Source organism: Diorhabda sublineata, chromosome 4 (genome assembly GCF_026230105.1).
Source record: "Diorhabda sublineata isolate icDioSubl1.1 chromosome 4, icDioSubl1.1, whole genome shotgun sequence".
NCBI classification, from domain to species: Eukaryota; Metazoa; Arthropoda; class Insecta; order Coleoptera; family Chrysomelidae; genus Diorhabda; species Diorhabda sublineata.
The window spans coordinates 36,956,311-36,972,968 of record NC_079477.1 but is presented as its reverse complement, the minus strand read 5'-3'; the positions used below and the strand labels follow the sequence as shown (position 1 = coordinate 36,972,968).

The window sequence follows — 16,658 nt, the reverse complement described above, 5'->3', positions numbered from 1 at the left end:
ATTCATATTGATTATATCGATCATAGAAGCGTTTCTTTTAAGGTGTTACTATATTCTAAGAATTAACGAGTGTACTTGAATCAAAAGTCTTCTATCTTTTTCTATCAACAATAAAACATATTTGTCTCTTTAAGTTTTGACATACGTTATTTATATACCAAATGTTTTTATAAGGTTAGAAAGAGATTGCAATAAACAACATTAATAATTCTATTTATATCACTTATAGCCATGGAGTGGTTTCAAAAACGTTCTATTTATGCGGTCTATTGGTGTACGTCGGATACTTTAAATAAATAATCGATTATAAAAACGTTCTATTTAATGCGTGCTAGATTTTGTTCTTTTATTTTATTTATAAAATTAGTTCGATTAATAGAATTAATCGATTAAAAAGCGTTCTATTTGTCACAAGTGTATGACGTATACTTTGAATCAAAAATCGATTATAAAACCGTTCAATTGAATATAAATATTTTGCTCTGACTATTAACTTCAAATATACTTTTTCACTGATAATAAAAAGTAGAATTAATTAGTTTCTATTTATATACATCGATTAGTTTAAAACACTTGTTCATGAAATTAATTCGGTTGATAAATTAATCGAGTCATTCTATCGATGACGTTGCCCATCTTGTTGAACGCGTATACGTCTTTGTTAAACGTCAAATCAAATGTCAATTGTGTTTATTTTATTTTTTTTTGGTACGTGAAATTCATCTTGTGCTTTATCTAAGATAAGTATTTAAAAATTATAAAAGTCTTAATATAATTAATGAAAATTTAACAAAGAAGTTTTGATATTGATATAATGGTGAAATAACATGTATTTCCCAGTGGGTTGGCCGAAAGTTATAAAAACACCTGAACTGGGTGATTCTACAATAAAACACATAACTTCTAATAGAGATAGAATATTATTTGCTATTATAACTGATGATTGCTTAGGAATATGGTTTTGTAGGGTAAGTAATCAAATAATTTCAAAATTATATATCTTAACACGTTGACTGCTGAAGCAATTTTCGCAAATTTATTTAATTGCTCAAAATCATTGAAAATACTAATATAAATGCAAAGTTATATCTAAAAGGTTTAGAGAATGTGAAAAGTTTTATTTATTGATTGAATTATGTAAGAAAAATCTTCTCGGGGGAGTAAATTATGACTTATTTAGTAATTGGCAGTAATCGTTTCAATACGCGAAAACTCGTATATTTTGAGTATTTTACGACATAATTTCAGCCTTGCGTACCAATAGTTTTCCATCGACGTTCCCGAATATCCATAGAGAAATTCGGAACGAATGTTCTAACAGAATGGAAACCAGATTCAAGTATGATAGTTATAGCTGTAAGTTTAATCATTATAACGATAATTCAGGTTATATAAATTATTATTATTTCAAGACTTCAGAGGGTCATTTACTGTTTTACAACATAGAAGTCCCCCCGGATCGAAAAGGTCTCTACAACCAAACCGATTCACCCCTTGCGAATCTTCGTAGAGAAAGCGCCGAATTATTCATAAAAGAAACAATTCCGCCCCTAAAATTAACCCTAATCAAGGAAATTACAGTATGGGACGGTCGAATAACAGGAGTGGTATGTATTACCATGACGGAAATAATGTTATCCACCACAAACAACCATGTATTGAGGTACAAATGGGATGGTAACCAAAATAGGGATTACGCTTTGGATTTACGTCGTATTCCGTTCTGTATAAACCAACAAGTGGCTAAAGCAGTTCCTATAGTAGAAGAAAACGTCCATATCATCGATATAGAATACTCCCCTTTAGTTGGGGGTTTTTCTATAGTGTTGAATGATAATAGGGCGGCTTTTCTGACTGCTCCTTCATTAAAATTCGATCCAAATCAAGTACAAGGTATCTGGGCGCAGGGAATCGACGACGCTACTTGTACCGTCATTAATCACAAGTTCAGGTTGATTACATTTGGTCGTTTAAACTCTGAATGCATCGTTTATACTATAGATGAGACAACCGGTGGTTTAGAACTATCCCACGGTTGTGTATTGAGCAGTAAAGACTACCCTGGTGACCCCGGTAGGTATTGCTACTGTCAAAAACCGTATTATGACGAAATTTAAACTTGTAGGAGCTGTAGAAGAAGTGTTATGGACTCCAGACGGTTGTGCTCTAGTAGCTTCCTGGTCAAAAGGCGGTATAGCCTTATGGTCGACTTTCGGGGCGTTGTTAATGTGTTCTTTGGGTTGGGATTACGGTTTGAACATCGATTTGGAGAAATTTAATCCTTTGAGGATATCCTGTATGGAATTCGCCACCGAAGGGTATCAATTGTGGATGATAAGGGAGAATACCGCTTCAGAAACTGATCTAATCCAATTGGATTTCGTTAAAAGTGCCTTGGCTATTAATCCGTGTATGGTGAGGGTGTGTTTTTACCCCTAAATCTACCGGCTCGTAAGATTTTTTCGATTTTCAGAGCCATCAAAGTCATTTGTATCTACAGGGGGAGGATAAATTGTATATCAATTCGGCAAATACTTTCATTAGAGTTTTTTCGGGGAAAACGAAAAAAGAAGATTTTTTTGGGGAAAATATATCGACTACTTTAGCGGAGGGTCGTCAATGGTTGGTAGTACCGGTACCGTCGATTTATTATTCGACGAATTGGCCCGTCAGGTATTCAGCTATCGATTCTGATGGACTGGGTATTGCTATAGCTGGTAAATAATCGATCGCCCCTCGTATTTTTCTTTTTTCGTGATTTTTCGACGGTTTCAGGTAGGACCGGACTGGCCCATTATTCGATTTTGTCGAGGCGATGGAAATTGTTCGGCAACGAGACCCAGGAGAAGGATTTCATCGTGGCGGGGGGTCTGTTGTGGTGGAGGGATTATATGGTTATGGGGTGTTATAGTATTTTGGATAACGGGGAGGAATTGAGATTTTATCCTCGTGAATCGAAATTGGATAATAAATTCGCTAAGATTGTGAGCGTCCCGGCACCGATTTTGCTCATAAACATCCTCTCAGATCAATTGATCACTTTAGGTTCTAATGCTCAAGTTTGTATATGGCAGTTGCAGCTCAACGATAACGGTGAGTACGAATTTTGTTTGTTTCTTTTTTGTCATTTGATTGATTTTGTGTCGTTCTTCTTGTTTTCTATCCTCTTCTTCCTATCGTAGTCTTCCTGATCGCCTTTATCCTTCTCCTCTATTCGTTTTTATCCTCCTCCTCTTTCTCATAGTGTTTCTCCTTTTGCTTTCCTTTCCCTGGTCATTTTTTTCTTCTCCTCGTCGTCTTTCTTCTTTTTCTCTTTTCTTCGGTGTCTTTCTCCTTTTTCTTGTCCCTTCTTTGACGTTTTTATCCTTTTTTGTCGTCTATTTCTATTTTTCCCTTCTTCTCATCGTCTTTCTCCTTTTTCCTCGTTCGCTTCCTCTTTTTTATCCATTTCCTCCTCTTCTACGCCATCTTTCTCGTGTTCTTTCTCATTTTCATTTTTTTCTTTCTCTCCTATAGTCTGTTTCCCCTTTTTCTTTGTTGTCTTCCTCTTTTTCCTCGTCGTTTTCCCTACTTTTATCTAGTCCCTCTTCTTCCACTTCATCTTCCTCATTTTCTTCTTTTTTCTCGTCTTCTTTTTTATCTACTTCTTCTTCTTCCACTTCATCTTCCTCTTGTTTTTCGTCGTCTTCCTTTTTCTTCGTGACACCTAACCTAACCTTGTTTTATTTTCCACCATTTTCTTTTTTTTTTTTCTACTCTTCCTTTGTCTTTATTTTCATCTTCTTCCTCATTTTTCTCCTATTTGCATTCGGCTTCTTCTTCCTTTTACCTCTCCTATTACTCCTCTTCTTCATCCTAATTATCATCCTTTATCATCTTCTTCTTCTTTTTTGTTTCTATTTTCTTCTTTTTTACAATTTATCTGCATTGTTCTTTGTCAAGTTGGTGATGTGGTCGTTACGAAATCCCAAGTCGTGGATATTTCGGCGTTGGCGATCCATCCGGCTTGCATTGCCTCGGTGACCTTGACTTCTTTGAGAACCGAAACGGTCAGAGGTCATCACAACGTTTCCGAAAGTATTTTATTGAACGTTAGCGGTCGTCTCCTATTGGTACAAAGGGAATTTAGACACGGCGAAAAATATGGTTGTCTGTTACCAACCGTTTTAGCCAGTTGCGTGGAAAACGTTTGGGTACCGAGACGGAGGAGATTGGAAAAAGTGAGTTTCGTTATTGTTTGTAATATGAAAATCTTTGAAATTCCACGTCAGATTTGGTTTTATTTCGGAAATAATCGGAAAAGATCAATTTTTATTACTTTATCCTATAGACTGCGCCATTTATTTTTAATAATTTTCGTTTATCTAGTGTTTTATTTCGTTTTCTGATAAGTAGAAAAGCGAAATTTTTTGTTTCAGTTACAAGTTTATCTGTTTACATGAAAATATGACAAAAAAAGTTATTGAAAAACTGTTTTTTATATGAAAATAATCTCATGGTGACTATAAATAAATAATAGAAACTGTTTTTAAATATAATCCTATTGAATGCGCCACTTATTTTCATAAATTCATCATTTTTCGAATCAAACTTAATTCCTAAGACCAAATATTACGAAGAAACTTCAGCGGGAACGTTTTTTAGTTACTAATTTATCCGATTCTTGAAAAAAATTGACTTCAAACTGAAAAAAACAATATTTTCCATCAAAAACTATCCTAAAACTATTTTTAAATATTAATCCCATTGACTGCGCCACTTATTTTCATAAATTCATCATTTTTCGGATCAAATTTAGTTCCTAAGACCAAATATTACGAAAACACTTCCGCGGGAACGTTTTCTAGTTACTAATTTATCCTATTCTTGAAAAAAATTGACATAAAACTGAAAAAAACAATATTTTCCTTCAAAAACTATCATAAAACTATTTTTAAATATTAATCCCATTGACTGCGCCACTTATTTTCATAAATTCATCATTTTTCGAATCAAATTCGATTCCTAAGACCAAATATTACGAAAACACTTCCGCGGGAACGTTTTCTAGTTACTAATTTATCCTATTCTTGAAAAAAATTCGTTTAGAACTGAAAAAAATTATATTTTTCTTCAAAAACCATTTTTAAATTTTAATCCCATTGACTGCGCCACTTATTCTCACAAATTCATCATTTTTCCAATCAAATTCAATTCCTAAGACCAAATATTACGAAAAATCTTCCGCGGGAACTTTTTCTAGTTACTAATTTATCCGATTCTTGTAAAAAATTGACATAAAACTGAAAAAAACAATATTTTCCATCAAAAACTATCCTAAAACTATTTTTAAATATTAATCCCATTGACTGCGCCACTTATTTTCATAAATTCATCATTTTTCGGATCAAATTTAGTTCCTAAGACCAAATATTACGGAGAAACATCCGCGGGAACGTTTTTTAGTTACTAATTGATCCGATTCTTGAAAAAAATTCGTTTAGAACTGAAAAAAATTATATTTTCCTTCAAAAACCATTTTTAAATATTAATCCCATTGACTGCGCCACTTATTTTCATAAATTCATCATTTTTCGAATCAAATTCGATTCCTAAGACCAAATATTACGAAAACACTTCCGCGGGAACGTTTTCTAGTTACTAATTTATCCTATTCTTGAAAAAAATTGACATAAAACTGAAAAAAACAATATTTTCCTTCAAAAACTATCGTAAAACTATTTTTAAATATTAATCCCATTGACTGCGCCACTTATTTTCATAAATTCATCATTTTTCGAATCAAATTCGATTCCTAAGACCAAATATTACGAAAACACTTCCGCGGGAACGTTTTCTAGTTACTAATTTATCCTATTCTTGAAAAAAATTCGTTTAGAACTGAAAAAAATTATATTTTCCTTCAAAAACCATTTTTAAATTTTAATCCCATTGACTGCGCCACTTATTCTCACAAATTCATCATTTTTCCAATCAAATTCAATTCCTAAGACCAAATATTACGAAAAATCTTCCGCGGGAACTTTTTCTAGTTACTAATTTATCCGATTCTTGTAAAAAATTGACATAAAACTGAAAAAAAACAATATTTTCCATCAAAAACTATCCTAAAACTAATTTTAAATATTAATCCCATTGACTGCGCCACTTATTTTCATAAATTCATCATTTTTCGTATCAAATTTAATTCCTAAGACCAAATATTACGAAAAAACTTCCCCGGGAACGGTTTTTAGTTACTAATTGTTTCGATTTTCGAAAAAAAATGACATTAGAACTGCCAAAAATTCATATCTCCCTTCGGCAACTATCCCAAAACTCCAATCCTCTCGACTGCGCCAATTATTTCGTGTAAACCCCCCTTTAGGCCCATCTGACCGAAGCCATGTGGTTATTCTGTGGTTCGCACGGTATGCGTGTATGGTTACCTTTATATCCTCGAGATGGCGATAAAACCCACACGTTCATGTCGAAACGCATCATGTTGCCGTTCCATTTGAGAGTCTATCCGTTAGGTAAACCGCCCATCGTGTTTTGATTTACCCCTAATTTAATTACAATTTTTTCCGCAGCCATTTTGTTCGAAGACGCCATTATACTGGGCGTCGAAAACGACACCGTCCTCTATACTTCAGATTCCAATTCTCCTTTTTCTCTACCTCTATGCGTGTTACAAAGAACTGTGAGTATATATATATATATACGAAAACCTGTCAAAATGACAGTTTTTTCATATCTATATATATACATTTACGTGAATTTCCAGAGCCAAGTTTATTTACATCAAATTCTGAGGCAGTTGATCAGGAGGAATTTGGGTTATCACGCCTGGGAGATAGCCAGGAGTTGTATGAGTCTCCCGTACTTCCCCCACTCCTTGGAATTGTTGTTACACGAGGTATTGACGTTTTCGATCGAGATAAGTTTCGATTTATCATCTTCAGGGTCGTTGTTTTTGGTGTTTAGGTATTGGAAGAGGAGGCGACGAGTAAGGAACCGATTCCGGACGCTCAATTACCAAGCGTTCTGGAATTCATAATGGAATATCCGGTTTATTTGCAAACCGTCGTGCAGTGCGCCAGGAAAACGGAAATCGCCTTATGGCCTTATCTGTTTTCCGTTGCGGGAAAACCGAAGGATTTATTTCAGGAGTGTTTACTCAAAGGACAACTCGATACGGCGGCTTCTTATCTGATTATATTGCAGGTAAGTTTGTTTTTTGAGGTTAGATTCGTTGTTATTTCGAAGATTGTTGATTTTTTTGTCGTATCTCCAAATTTATTTGTAAAAAAATTGATTTCCTGTTTTGTTTTGTGGTTTTATTTTTTTATTATCTTTATTTATGAAATTTGACTCGCCCTGTAAGTCGTGGAAAATGATCCGTTTATTATTATTTTCACAATAATTTGGATTAATGACGATAAAACGGAATTCTTATTGAAATTGGTTTGTAAAAATTGAGTTTTGGAATTAATCCTATCGACTGCGCCATTTATTGTCACGAATTTATCAATTTTCGCCTAAAATTAACGGAAAATGTCGGCCAAAACCATTCCGAAACCACTTCTTTGTGACACTAATTGATCTGATTGTTGGTAAAACGTTATGTTATGACAGTTAAAATGTCTAAATCTTTAATTTTTTTGCAATAATTTGCGATAAAATGGAATTTAATTGAAATTGGATTCTAAATATTTTGTTTTGGAATCAATCCTATTGACCGCGCCATTTATTTCCATGATTTATCAATTTTCTTCTAAAATTAACAAGAAAGTAGATCAAAACTACTCAGAAGTCACTTTTTTGGGCCACTCATTGAACACATTGTTAGAAAAAAGGAAAAATATGATAGTTACAGTATTAAAAAACTTTTATTTCGACAATAACTTGCATTAGTGACAATTCTATTGACTTCGCCATTTATTTCCACGGGTTTATCAATTTTCGTAAAACATTGACTCAAAAGTGGCTCAAAAGCGTTCTAAAGTCACTTTTTTGAGTCGCTAAATGATCCGATTGTTAGTGAAACGTGAAAATATGACAGTTAAATTGTCAAAATTATGTTATTTTCACAATAATTTGCAATAAAACGGAATATTATTGAAGATGGATCGTAAAAGTTGCGTTTGGTAATTAATCCTATCGACTGCGCCATTTATTTTCATGAATACATCAATTTCGCTTAAAATTGACTCAAAAATGGCTCAAAACGTTCTGAAGTCACTTTTTTCAGTCACTAATAATCTGATTGTCATTAAAACGTAAAAATATGACAGTTAAACTGTCAAAATTCTGTTATTTTCACAATAATTCGCAATAAAACGGAATATTATTGAAGATGGATCATAAAAATTGTGTTTGATAATTAATCCTATCGACTGCGCCATTTATTTTCATGAATACATCAATTTTCGGTTAAAATTGACTCAAAAGTGGCTCAAAACCGTTCTAAAGTCACATTTTTGAGTCGCTATATGATCTGATTGTTAGTGAAACGTGAAAATATGACAGTTAAACTGTCAAAATTCTGTTATTTTCACAATAATTCGCAATAAAACGGAATATTATTGAAGATGGATCATAAAAATTGTGTTTGATAATTAATCCTATCGACTGCGCCATTTATTTTCATGAATACATCAATTTTCGATTAAAATTGACTCAAAAGTGGCTCAAAACCGTTCTAAAGTCACATTTTTGAGTCGCTATATGATCTGATTGTTAGTGAAACGTGAAAATATGACAGTTAAACTGTCAAAATTCTGTTATTTTCACAATAATTCGCAATAAAACGGAATATTATTGAAGATGGATCATAAAAATTGTGTTTGATAATTAATCCTATCGACTGCGCCATTTATTTTCATGAATACATCAATTTTCGGTTAAAATTGACTCAAAAGTGGCTCAAAACCGTTCTAAAGTCACATTTTTGAGTCGCTATATGATCTGATTGTTAGTGAAACGTGAAAATATGACAGTTAAACTGTCAAAATTCTGTTATTTTCACAATAATTCGCAATAAAACGGAATATTATTGAAGATGGATCATAAAAATTGTGTTTGATAATTAATCCTATCGACTGCGCCATTTATTTTCATGAATACATCAATTTTCGGTTAAAATTGACTCAAAAGTGGCTCAAAACCGTTCTAAAGTCACATTTTTGAGTCGCTTTATGATCTGATTGTTAGTGAAACGTGAAAGTATGACAGTTAATGTGTCAAAATTCTGTTATTTTCCTAATAATTTGCAATAAAACGAAATCTTATTGAAGATGGATCGTAAAAATTGTGTTTGATAATTAATCCTATCGACTGCGCCATTTATTTCCACGGGTTTATTAATTTTCGTTTAAAATTGACTCAAAAATGGCTCACAAGCGTTCTAAAGTCACTTTTTTGGGTCGCTAAATGATCCGATCGTTAGTAAAACGAAAAAATATGACAGTTAAAGTGTCAAAATTCTGTTATTTTCACGATAATTTACAATAAAACGGAATATTATTGAAAATAGATCGTGAAAATTGTGTTTGATAATCAATCCTATAGACTGCGCCATTTATTTTCATGAATTAATCGATTTTCGCCTGATATTAACGCGAAATTTCTCTAAAAAATCATGTGGCGATGTTATTTAAATTCGACTATATGTTATTCGTTATTTCCTGTTGATTCATCTTACAGGGTGAGTCAACAGTCATAATATTTTTTTTATACTTTAATCTTCGTAACAATATCGTCGAATAAACCCCGATGACGTATTTTCAGAATCTAGAAACGTCGTCCGTAAGCCGACAATACGCTACTTTATTATTAAACACGGCCTTAGACAAATCAAAATGGAAATTAGCCAAAGATTTGGTCCGATTTTTACGAGCTATAGGTAATACTACCGAATAATCGATTTTTTTTTCATATATATATAAAAATCGATTAATTTCAGATCCCAACGACGTCGAATACGATTCCCCTCGTACGTCATTTATATTACCGACTAAATTGGGTATGCCTCCGTCGACGCCTTCGGTTAGTCCCAACGCCGAGGATCTCTCTTTAATATTGGGTAACGTCCAAGGGCCTCGGGTTCGCAGTTACAGTACGACGATCTCGCCGAAGCTCGTCGAAAGATCGAACAGCTCGTCGGGACACGTAAACCCGCCCTTAGAATCCGATAGAAAAAAATCCGTACCGAATTCGACGGGGAATACGAAAAATGATAAGTCGGTTGATTTTTTCGGTTCAATATTTTTTTTTTATACATATATGTGTATACCGTAGGTGCGCGAAAAGTAGCGCTTCCGAGGAATTCTTCATCGACGTGATTTTGCAAAAACACGCTCGCCGATTGTTGTCCCAATGTCGATTGACGGATCTGGGTTATTTCGCCGCCTACCTCGATTTCCATCTGGTGAATTGGTTGGGCAAAGAGAGGGAGAGGGCGGCCAGGGTGGAGGATTTCGTGAAAACTTTGAAATTGTTGCACGAAGATTTCCGTTGGCCTTATCCGACCGCCAATTTGCCCATTACCAAGAAGAGCGTCTCGAGTCCGATCGCCGACGTCGAAGAACAATTGAGATGTTTGAAAATGGACGCGGCGTTTTGTAGCCGAATCGGCGACAGCGGTTACACGTCGTTTCAGGGTATCCCCTACGCGGGGGTCGTTAGCCCTGTGAATACGTTGGATCGGCTCAGTCGAATGGAGGAAACCGATATCGAGGAACGGATTATCGCCGACGCGGATAAAATCGAAGATGTCGAACAGAAAAAAATTTGCGACGACGGTTTCAAATCGACGACGTTGAATTCGGCGGTCGAAGAATCCGTCATGAGTACCGCCAGTTCGGTATGGGGGGAGGAGAGGGATTTCGTACTGCCTGGTATCGATAACTGGGAAGTTCCGTCCGCTAAATTATTGGAACAACTTTCTAATAACGATAAAAAAGGTTCTCAAAGGTCGGAAGTACAATTAAGGTGAGTGTTGGTGATTTTTTTTTGTTTTTTTTTTTTTGAAAATTTGTCGTATTTTTTTCGTGTTATTTTGGGTATTGAACGATTATTACGGAAAAAAACCGCGTTTTATGGCGTTTTACAAAAATTTTGTTACGAGGGGTTTCGGAAAAGTTTTTCGTTATTTGTATGATTCAAATCGAGTTTGAATTTGATTTTTGACGTTTTTCGGACTGAAACGACGACTTTTAATGGCGAAAAGATGAAAATCTACGTGAAAAAACGAAGAAAAACCGTTAAAATGACATAATTCATTATACGAGGGTGGTTTTAAAGTAATAAATTCGTTATAACATTTTAGAATTTGGAATTAACGAGAAATGTTTAATTAAAACTGAATTTTTGCTTCGAAATACTCATGATGTCGCGTATATTGACGAAAATCACGAGATTTTATGGATTACAAAATATTTTGTTACGAGGGGATTAGGAAAAGTATCGATTTATCTTATCTACATAAATGAAATCGAGTTTTAATTTGATTTTTGACGTTTTTTGGAATGAAACGACGACTTTTAATGGCGAAAATATGAAAATCTACGTGAAAAAACGAAGAAAAACCGTTAAAATGACATAATTCATTATACGAGGGTGGTTTTAAAGTAATAAACTCGATATAACATTTTTTAATTTGGAGATAACGAGAAAATTATATTTAAAACTAAATTTTTGCTTCAAAATACTCATGATGTCGCGTATATTGACGGAAATGACGAGATTTTATGGATTACAAAAAATTTTTTACGAGGGGATTAGGAAAAGTACCGATTTCTCTATATCTACGTTTTAATTCGATTTTTGACGTTTTTGGACTGAAACGACTACTTTTGATAGCGAAAAGATGAAAATCTACGTAAAAAATCGAAGAAAAACCGTTAAAATGTCATAATTCGTTATACGAGGGTGGTTTTAAAGTAATAATCTCGATATAACATTTTTTAATTTGAAAATAACGAAAAAATTATAATTAAAACTGAAATTTTGCTTCAAAATACTCATGATGTCGCGTATATTGACGAAAATGACGATATTTTATGGATTACAAAAAATTTTTTACGAGGGGATTAGGAAAAGTATCAGTTTTTCGTTATGTATTTGAATAAACTCGCGTTTGAATGTAATTTTGTTCGTTTTTATACATAAAAAATAGATTAAAAATAATAACATTTATACGAGGGTCGTTCCAAAGTAATCCTAGATCGTTTTCATCGAATATCTAACCTAATCCCATTCCTTAGATAAATAATACTGTTACCCTCGTATATATCAACGATATAAACAAATTTTCGTGCGTGAATTTGTCTTTCAGATATTTGCTCCAATTATTCATAGAGGCCAATTGTTTAGAATGGTCCCTCGTATTTTCCATACTCCTCAGGGACGCCATGGCGGTATTACGAATCGTAAACGCCGCCAAATCTCACGACCAATCCGTCGAAACCGTCTCCAGACTTCGACAAGGTCTTTTAATCATCAATTATTGGACCAATACCGAATGGTAAGACCGTCAACCCCCCCAATCCCCCCGAATTATATGAATTTTTTCCCAGCTTGGGTTATTCGACATTCATGTCGGCGATATTCAACCAGACGTCGATTTTAACGAAAATATTGGAAACCAAAGTCCAACAACAGATCAAACAACAACAGACGACGCCGAAACCGACGCGATCTCGAAAATCCAGTTCGAATTTCGACGGAAATAACCTTCAGACGTCGATCAAGGATAAGGGACATCCTGTACAGAACGACGATTCGATCGAACGTCGCGCGATTGACGACGTAATCGAAAATAACGAAACTGCGGATAAAGATAACGCCGCGCCTAATAATACGGGGTGTATCGTCTCGTAGAAACGCGAATTTTTTTTGTGCATTAACGAGGTTGGTCGCGTAGGTATTTTGTCAATTGAATATCGATTTTCGGGTACATTTGTCGTTCTGAAGTTGATTTCGGACGGTGCTCGTTCTATTTTCTGATACTCTACAAAGTTTTTTTTGGAAAAAAATTTTCCTGGATCCGTCTCTGTTGTTGGTGATTCTATATTCGTTCCCCAAGGCCGGTTCTTATATGTTTGATTCCTATAAATCACGAAATTAATATTTATTTTGTGATTTTTGTTTTTTTTGAGGTTATATTTCTCTTAATTTATCTATTTTTCATCCGTGCCTCGTAAACATGTATCATTCTTTTCTCTCGAACGTCGATAGTTTTCCTAATTTCTTCTATTGTCACTCAAAAAAACATAATTTTTATATTTTTTTTTCGGCAAATTCTCCTGAATCCGTCTCTGTTGTTATTGATTCCATATTCGTTCTCCAGAACCGGATTTTATATATTTGAATGGTATAAATCACGTAATGGATATTTCTAAATATTTATTTCGTGATTTTAATTTTTTTTGAGGTTATATTTCTCTTAATTTTTCTATTTTTCGTCCGTCCCTCGTAAAAATGTATCAGGTTTGCGTCTCGAACGTCGACAGTTTTTCTCATTTCTTCCATTGGTACTCAAAAAAACATAATTTTTATATTTTTTTTTTTCGGCAAATTCTCCTGAATCCGTCTCTGTTGTTATTGATTCCATATTCGTTCTCCAGAACCGGATTTTATATATTTGAATGGTATAAATTTATCTATTTTTCATCCGTCCCTCGTAAACATGTATCATTCTTGTCTCTCGAACGTCGATAGTTTTGTTAATTTCTTCTATTGTCACTCAAAAAAACATAATTTTTAAATTTTTTTCGGCAAATTCTCCTGAATCCGTCTCTGTTGTTATTGATTTCATATTCGTTCAGCAGAACCGGATTTTATATATTTGAATGGTATAAATCACGTAATGGATATTTCTAAATATTTATTTCGTGATTTTAATTTTTTTTTAGGTTATATTTCTCTAAATTTTTCTATTTTTCGTCCGTCCCTCGTAAAAATGTATCAGGTGTGCGTCTCGAACGTCGACAGTTTTTCTCATTTCTTCCATTGGTACTCAAAAAAACATAATTTTTATATTTTTTTTTTCGGCAAATTCTCCTGAATCCGTCTCTGTTGTTATTGATTCCATATTCGTTCTCCAGAACCGGATTTTATATATTTGAATGGTATAAATTTATCTATTTTTCATCCGTCCCTCGTAAACATGTATCATTCTTGTCTCTCGAACGTCGATAGTTTTGCTAATTTCTTCTATTGTCACTCAAAAAAACATAATTTTTAAATTTTTTTCGGCAAATTCTCCTGAATCCGTCTCTGTTGTTATTGATTTCATATTCGTTCAGCAGAACCGGATTTTATATATTTGAATGGTATAAATCACGTAATGGATATTTCTAAATATTTATTTCGTGATTTTAATTTTTTTTTAGGTTATATTTCTCTAAATTTTTCTATTTTTCGTCCGTCCCTCGTAAAAATGTATCAGGTGTGCGTCTCGAACGTCGACAGTTTTTCTCATTTCTTCCATTGGTACTCAAAAAAACATAATTTTTATATTTTTTTTTTCGGCAAATTCTCCTGAATCCGTCTCTGTTGTTATTGATTCCATATTCGTTCTCCAGAACCGGATTTTATATATTTGAATGGTATAAATCACGTAATGGATATTTCTAAATATTTATTTCGTGATTTTTTGAGGTTATATTTCTCTTAAATTTTCTATTTTTCGTCCGCCTCTCGTAAAAATCTGTGAGTTTTGTGTCTAGGGTACTTTAACATCGATAGTTTTACTCATTTGTTCCACTGGCTTTCAAGCAAACCGAATTTTTTTCCCGAATTCTCCTGAATCCGTCTCTGTTGTTGGTGATTTCATATACATTCTCCAGGACCGGATTATATGTTTTTAACATATTTCAAATTGCTACATCGAAATTTAGCAATATAAAAGAACCAAGGATTTTGATTTCGTACCTTTTTGGTTACATGAGCAATAAAAACTGGGATATTGAATTTTTTTATGTATAAATTTGAAAAATTCCAAATTGGCGTATTTTGAAAAAAAAAAATTTTAAATTTCGAGATCGAAATTCAGTACGTATTATCCCAAAAAATTATTTATATATATATATCACGTTTTTGTCTTCAATTATCCCACATTTTTTGAAATCATATTAGGTGTTGAAATATATACAGTATGTCCCTATAAAATTAAATTGATACACAACTTTTCTGTTATCAATTTTTGGAAAAAATTTATTCTTGATGAAATGTTTGTAATATTCTAAAATATGAAAAACAAGTAACAGGTATTAAATTTTTTTAGTTGTATACGAGGTTTCACAAAAAATATTAATGTTACTATAACTTTTAGTTATTTTTAAAAATATAGAAAATTTATGCATATTTGAATATCATTATTAATACTTTTAATAACAATTTTCGATTGTATTAAATATAAACATGGTTTACTCTTTAGTAGAATCGGTATTTTTTGACAAACCCCGTATACGACTAAAAAAATTCAACAGCTGTTGCTTGTTTTCCATATTTTAAAATATTTTATTAAGTATATTTTTTTTCCTAAAATTAATAACAAAAAACTTGTGAATTAAACGTATATACAGTATGTCCCTATATGGAAACGTTTAACACTTTTTTATTATCAGTTTTTAGAAAAAAAGTTATTCCTGATAAAATGTAGGCCACACTCTAAAATCTACATTACGATCAATAAATATCAAGTTTCTTCAGTCGTATACGAGGTTTATTTAAAAATATAAAATTCGTTTTAATTTAACAAAATTGGAAATTTTTTGCAAAAAAGTCTATAAAAGCTTAAAAAGACGTTCTTATGAACAATAAATAAATTTACATTGTTTACAATGACACGCAATCAATATAAATAGATATAATTACTTATTTTTTGATGAACCTCGTATACAAATTGAAAAAATTGTTAGTTGATGATTATTTACGTATTTTTAGAATGTCGCCCACATTTTATCAAGAATAACTTTCTTTTCTAAACTTCAAAAAGTTGCTAATCATCAAATTTAGAAGGACATACTGTATATATACGTAATGTTAACAATTTTTATACCGTTTGTTGATTAATATTTATCAAATACTCTTCAATGTTTGTATATATTTTATTTATTTATATGTTCTATAAAAAATTGGAATAAAAAATCGATAACATCGTTTTTTTTATTTTCCTTCTCTTCTTTTTCTTCCATCTTCTTCGTTCCTTATTGTCTAAAGCGATTCATACACGCTACCGGACCTCTCCGGTAAACCGTAACGTGTATAACGACCATTAGAATTTCCATAACATATTTTTAAACGAATATACAGTGTGAACCAAAATTATTTACATCGTTATTTCAAAAAAGAAGTGGTGATTCTTCTATTTTGTTAAATATTAAATATATAGGGTGATACAAAATTATTGTAATTATTTTTAATGAAACACCCTGTATACTTTTCTCAAATTTTTGAGTAATAAAATATGAAATTAACTCGCCTTTTACACTGAAGGGTTTTCCAAATTTTTCGGTCGTATTTTGTTGGGTTTTTCGAAATGAAATTTCGCTTTTTTTTAAATAAAGTTTATTCATAAAAATACATTAAGACAAAAATATTTTTTTACATTATTCTATTTGATTTTTACAAGTTTTTTTGGCTTTTGAATTCAATCTGGCAACCGTGTA

General features: G+C 32.7%; 1 protein-coding gene across 3 annotated transcripts; it reads left to right on the top strand.

Moving 5' to 3' along the window:
- The first annotated feature begins 685 nt into the window (after positions 1-685).
- On the top strand, positions 686-16,140 carry LOC130442565 (guanine nucleotide exchange factor subunit Rich). Of its 3 annotated transcripts, XM_056776775.1 has the most exons (16): positions 686-968; positions 1,249-1,356; positions 1,413-2,073; positions 2,126-2,415; positions 2,474-2,717; positions 2,776-3,093; positions 3,943-4,220; positions 6,368-6,515; positions 6,573-6,682; positions 6,767-6,898; positions 6,967-7,206; positions 9,772-9,886; positions 9,947-10,223; positions 10,282-10,974; positions 12,320-12,508; positions 12,561-16,140. In XM_056776775.1, the coding sequence occupies exons 1-16, from the start codon at positions 828-830 to the stop codon at positions 12,862-12,864; spliced, it is 4,248 nt and encodes a 1,415-aa protein (XP_056632753.1). In that variant the 5' UTR covers positions 686-827; the 3' UTR covers positions 12,865-16,140. The 3 variants fall into 3 exon arrangements, with proteins under 3 accessions (XP_056632753.1, XP_056632754.1, XP_056632755.1); XM_056776776.1 differs by lacking the exons at positions 6,368-6,515; positions 6,573-6,682; XM_056776777.1 differs by lacking the exons at positions 6,368-6,515; positions 6,573-6,682; positions 6,767-6,898.
- Positions 16,141-16,658: the final 518 nt, after the last annotated feature.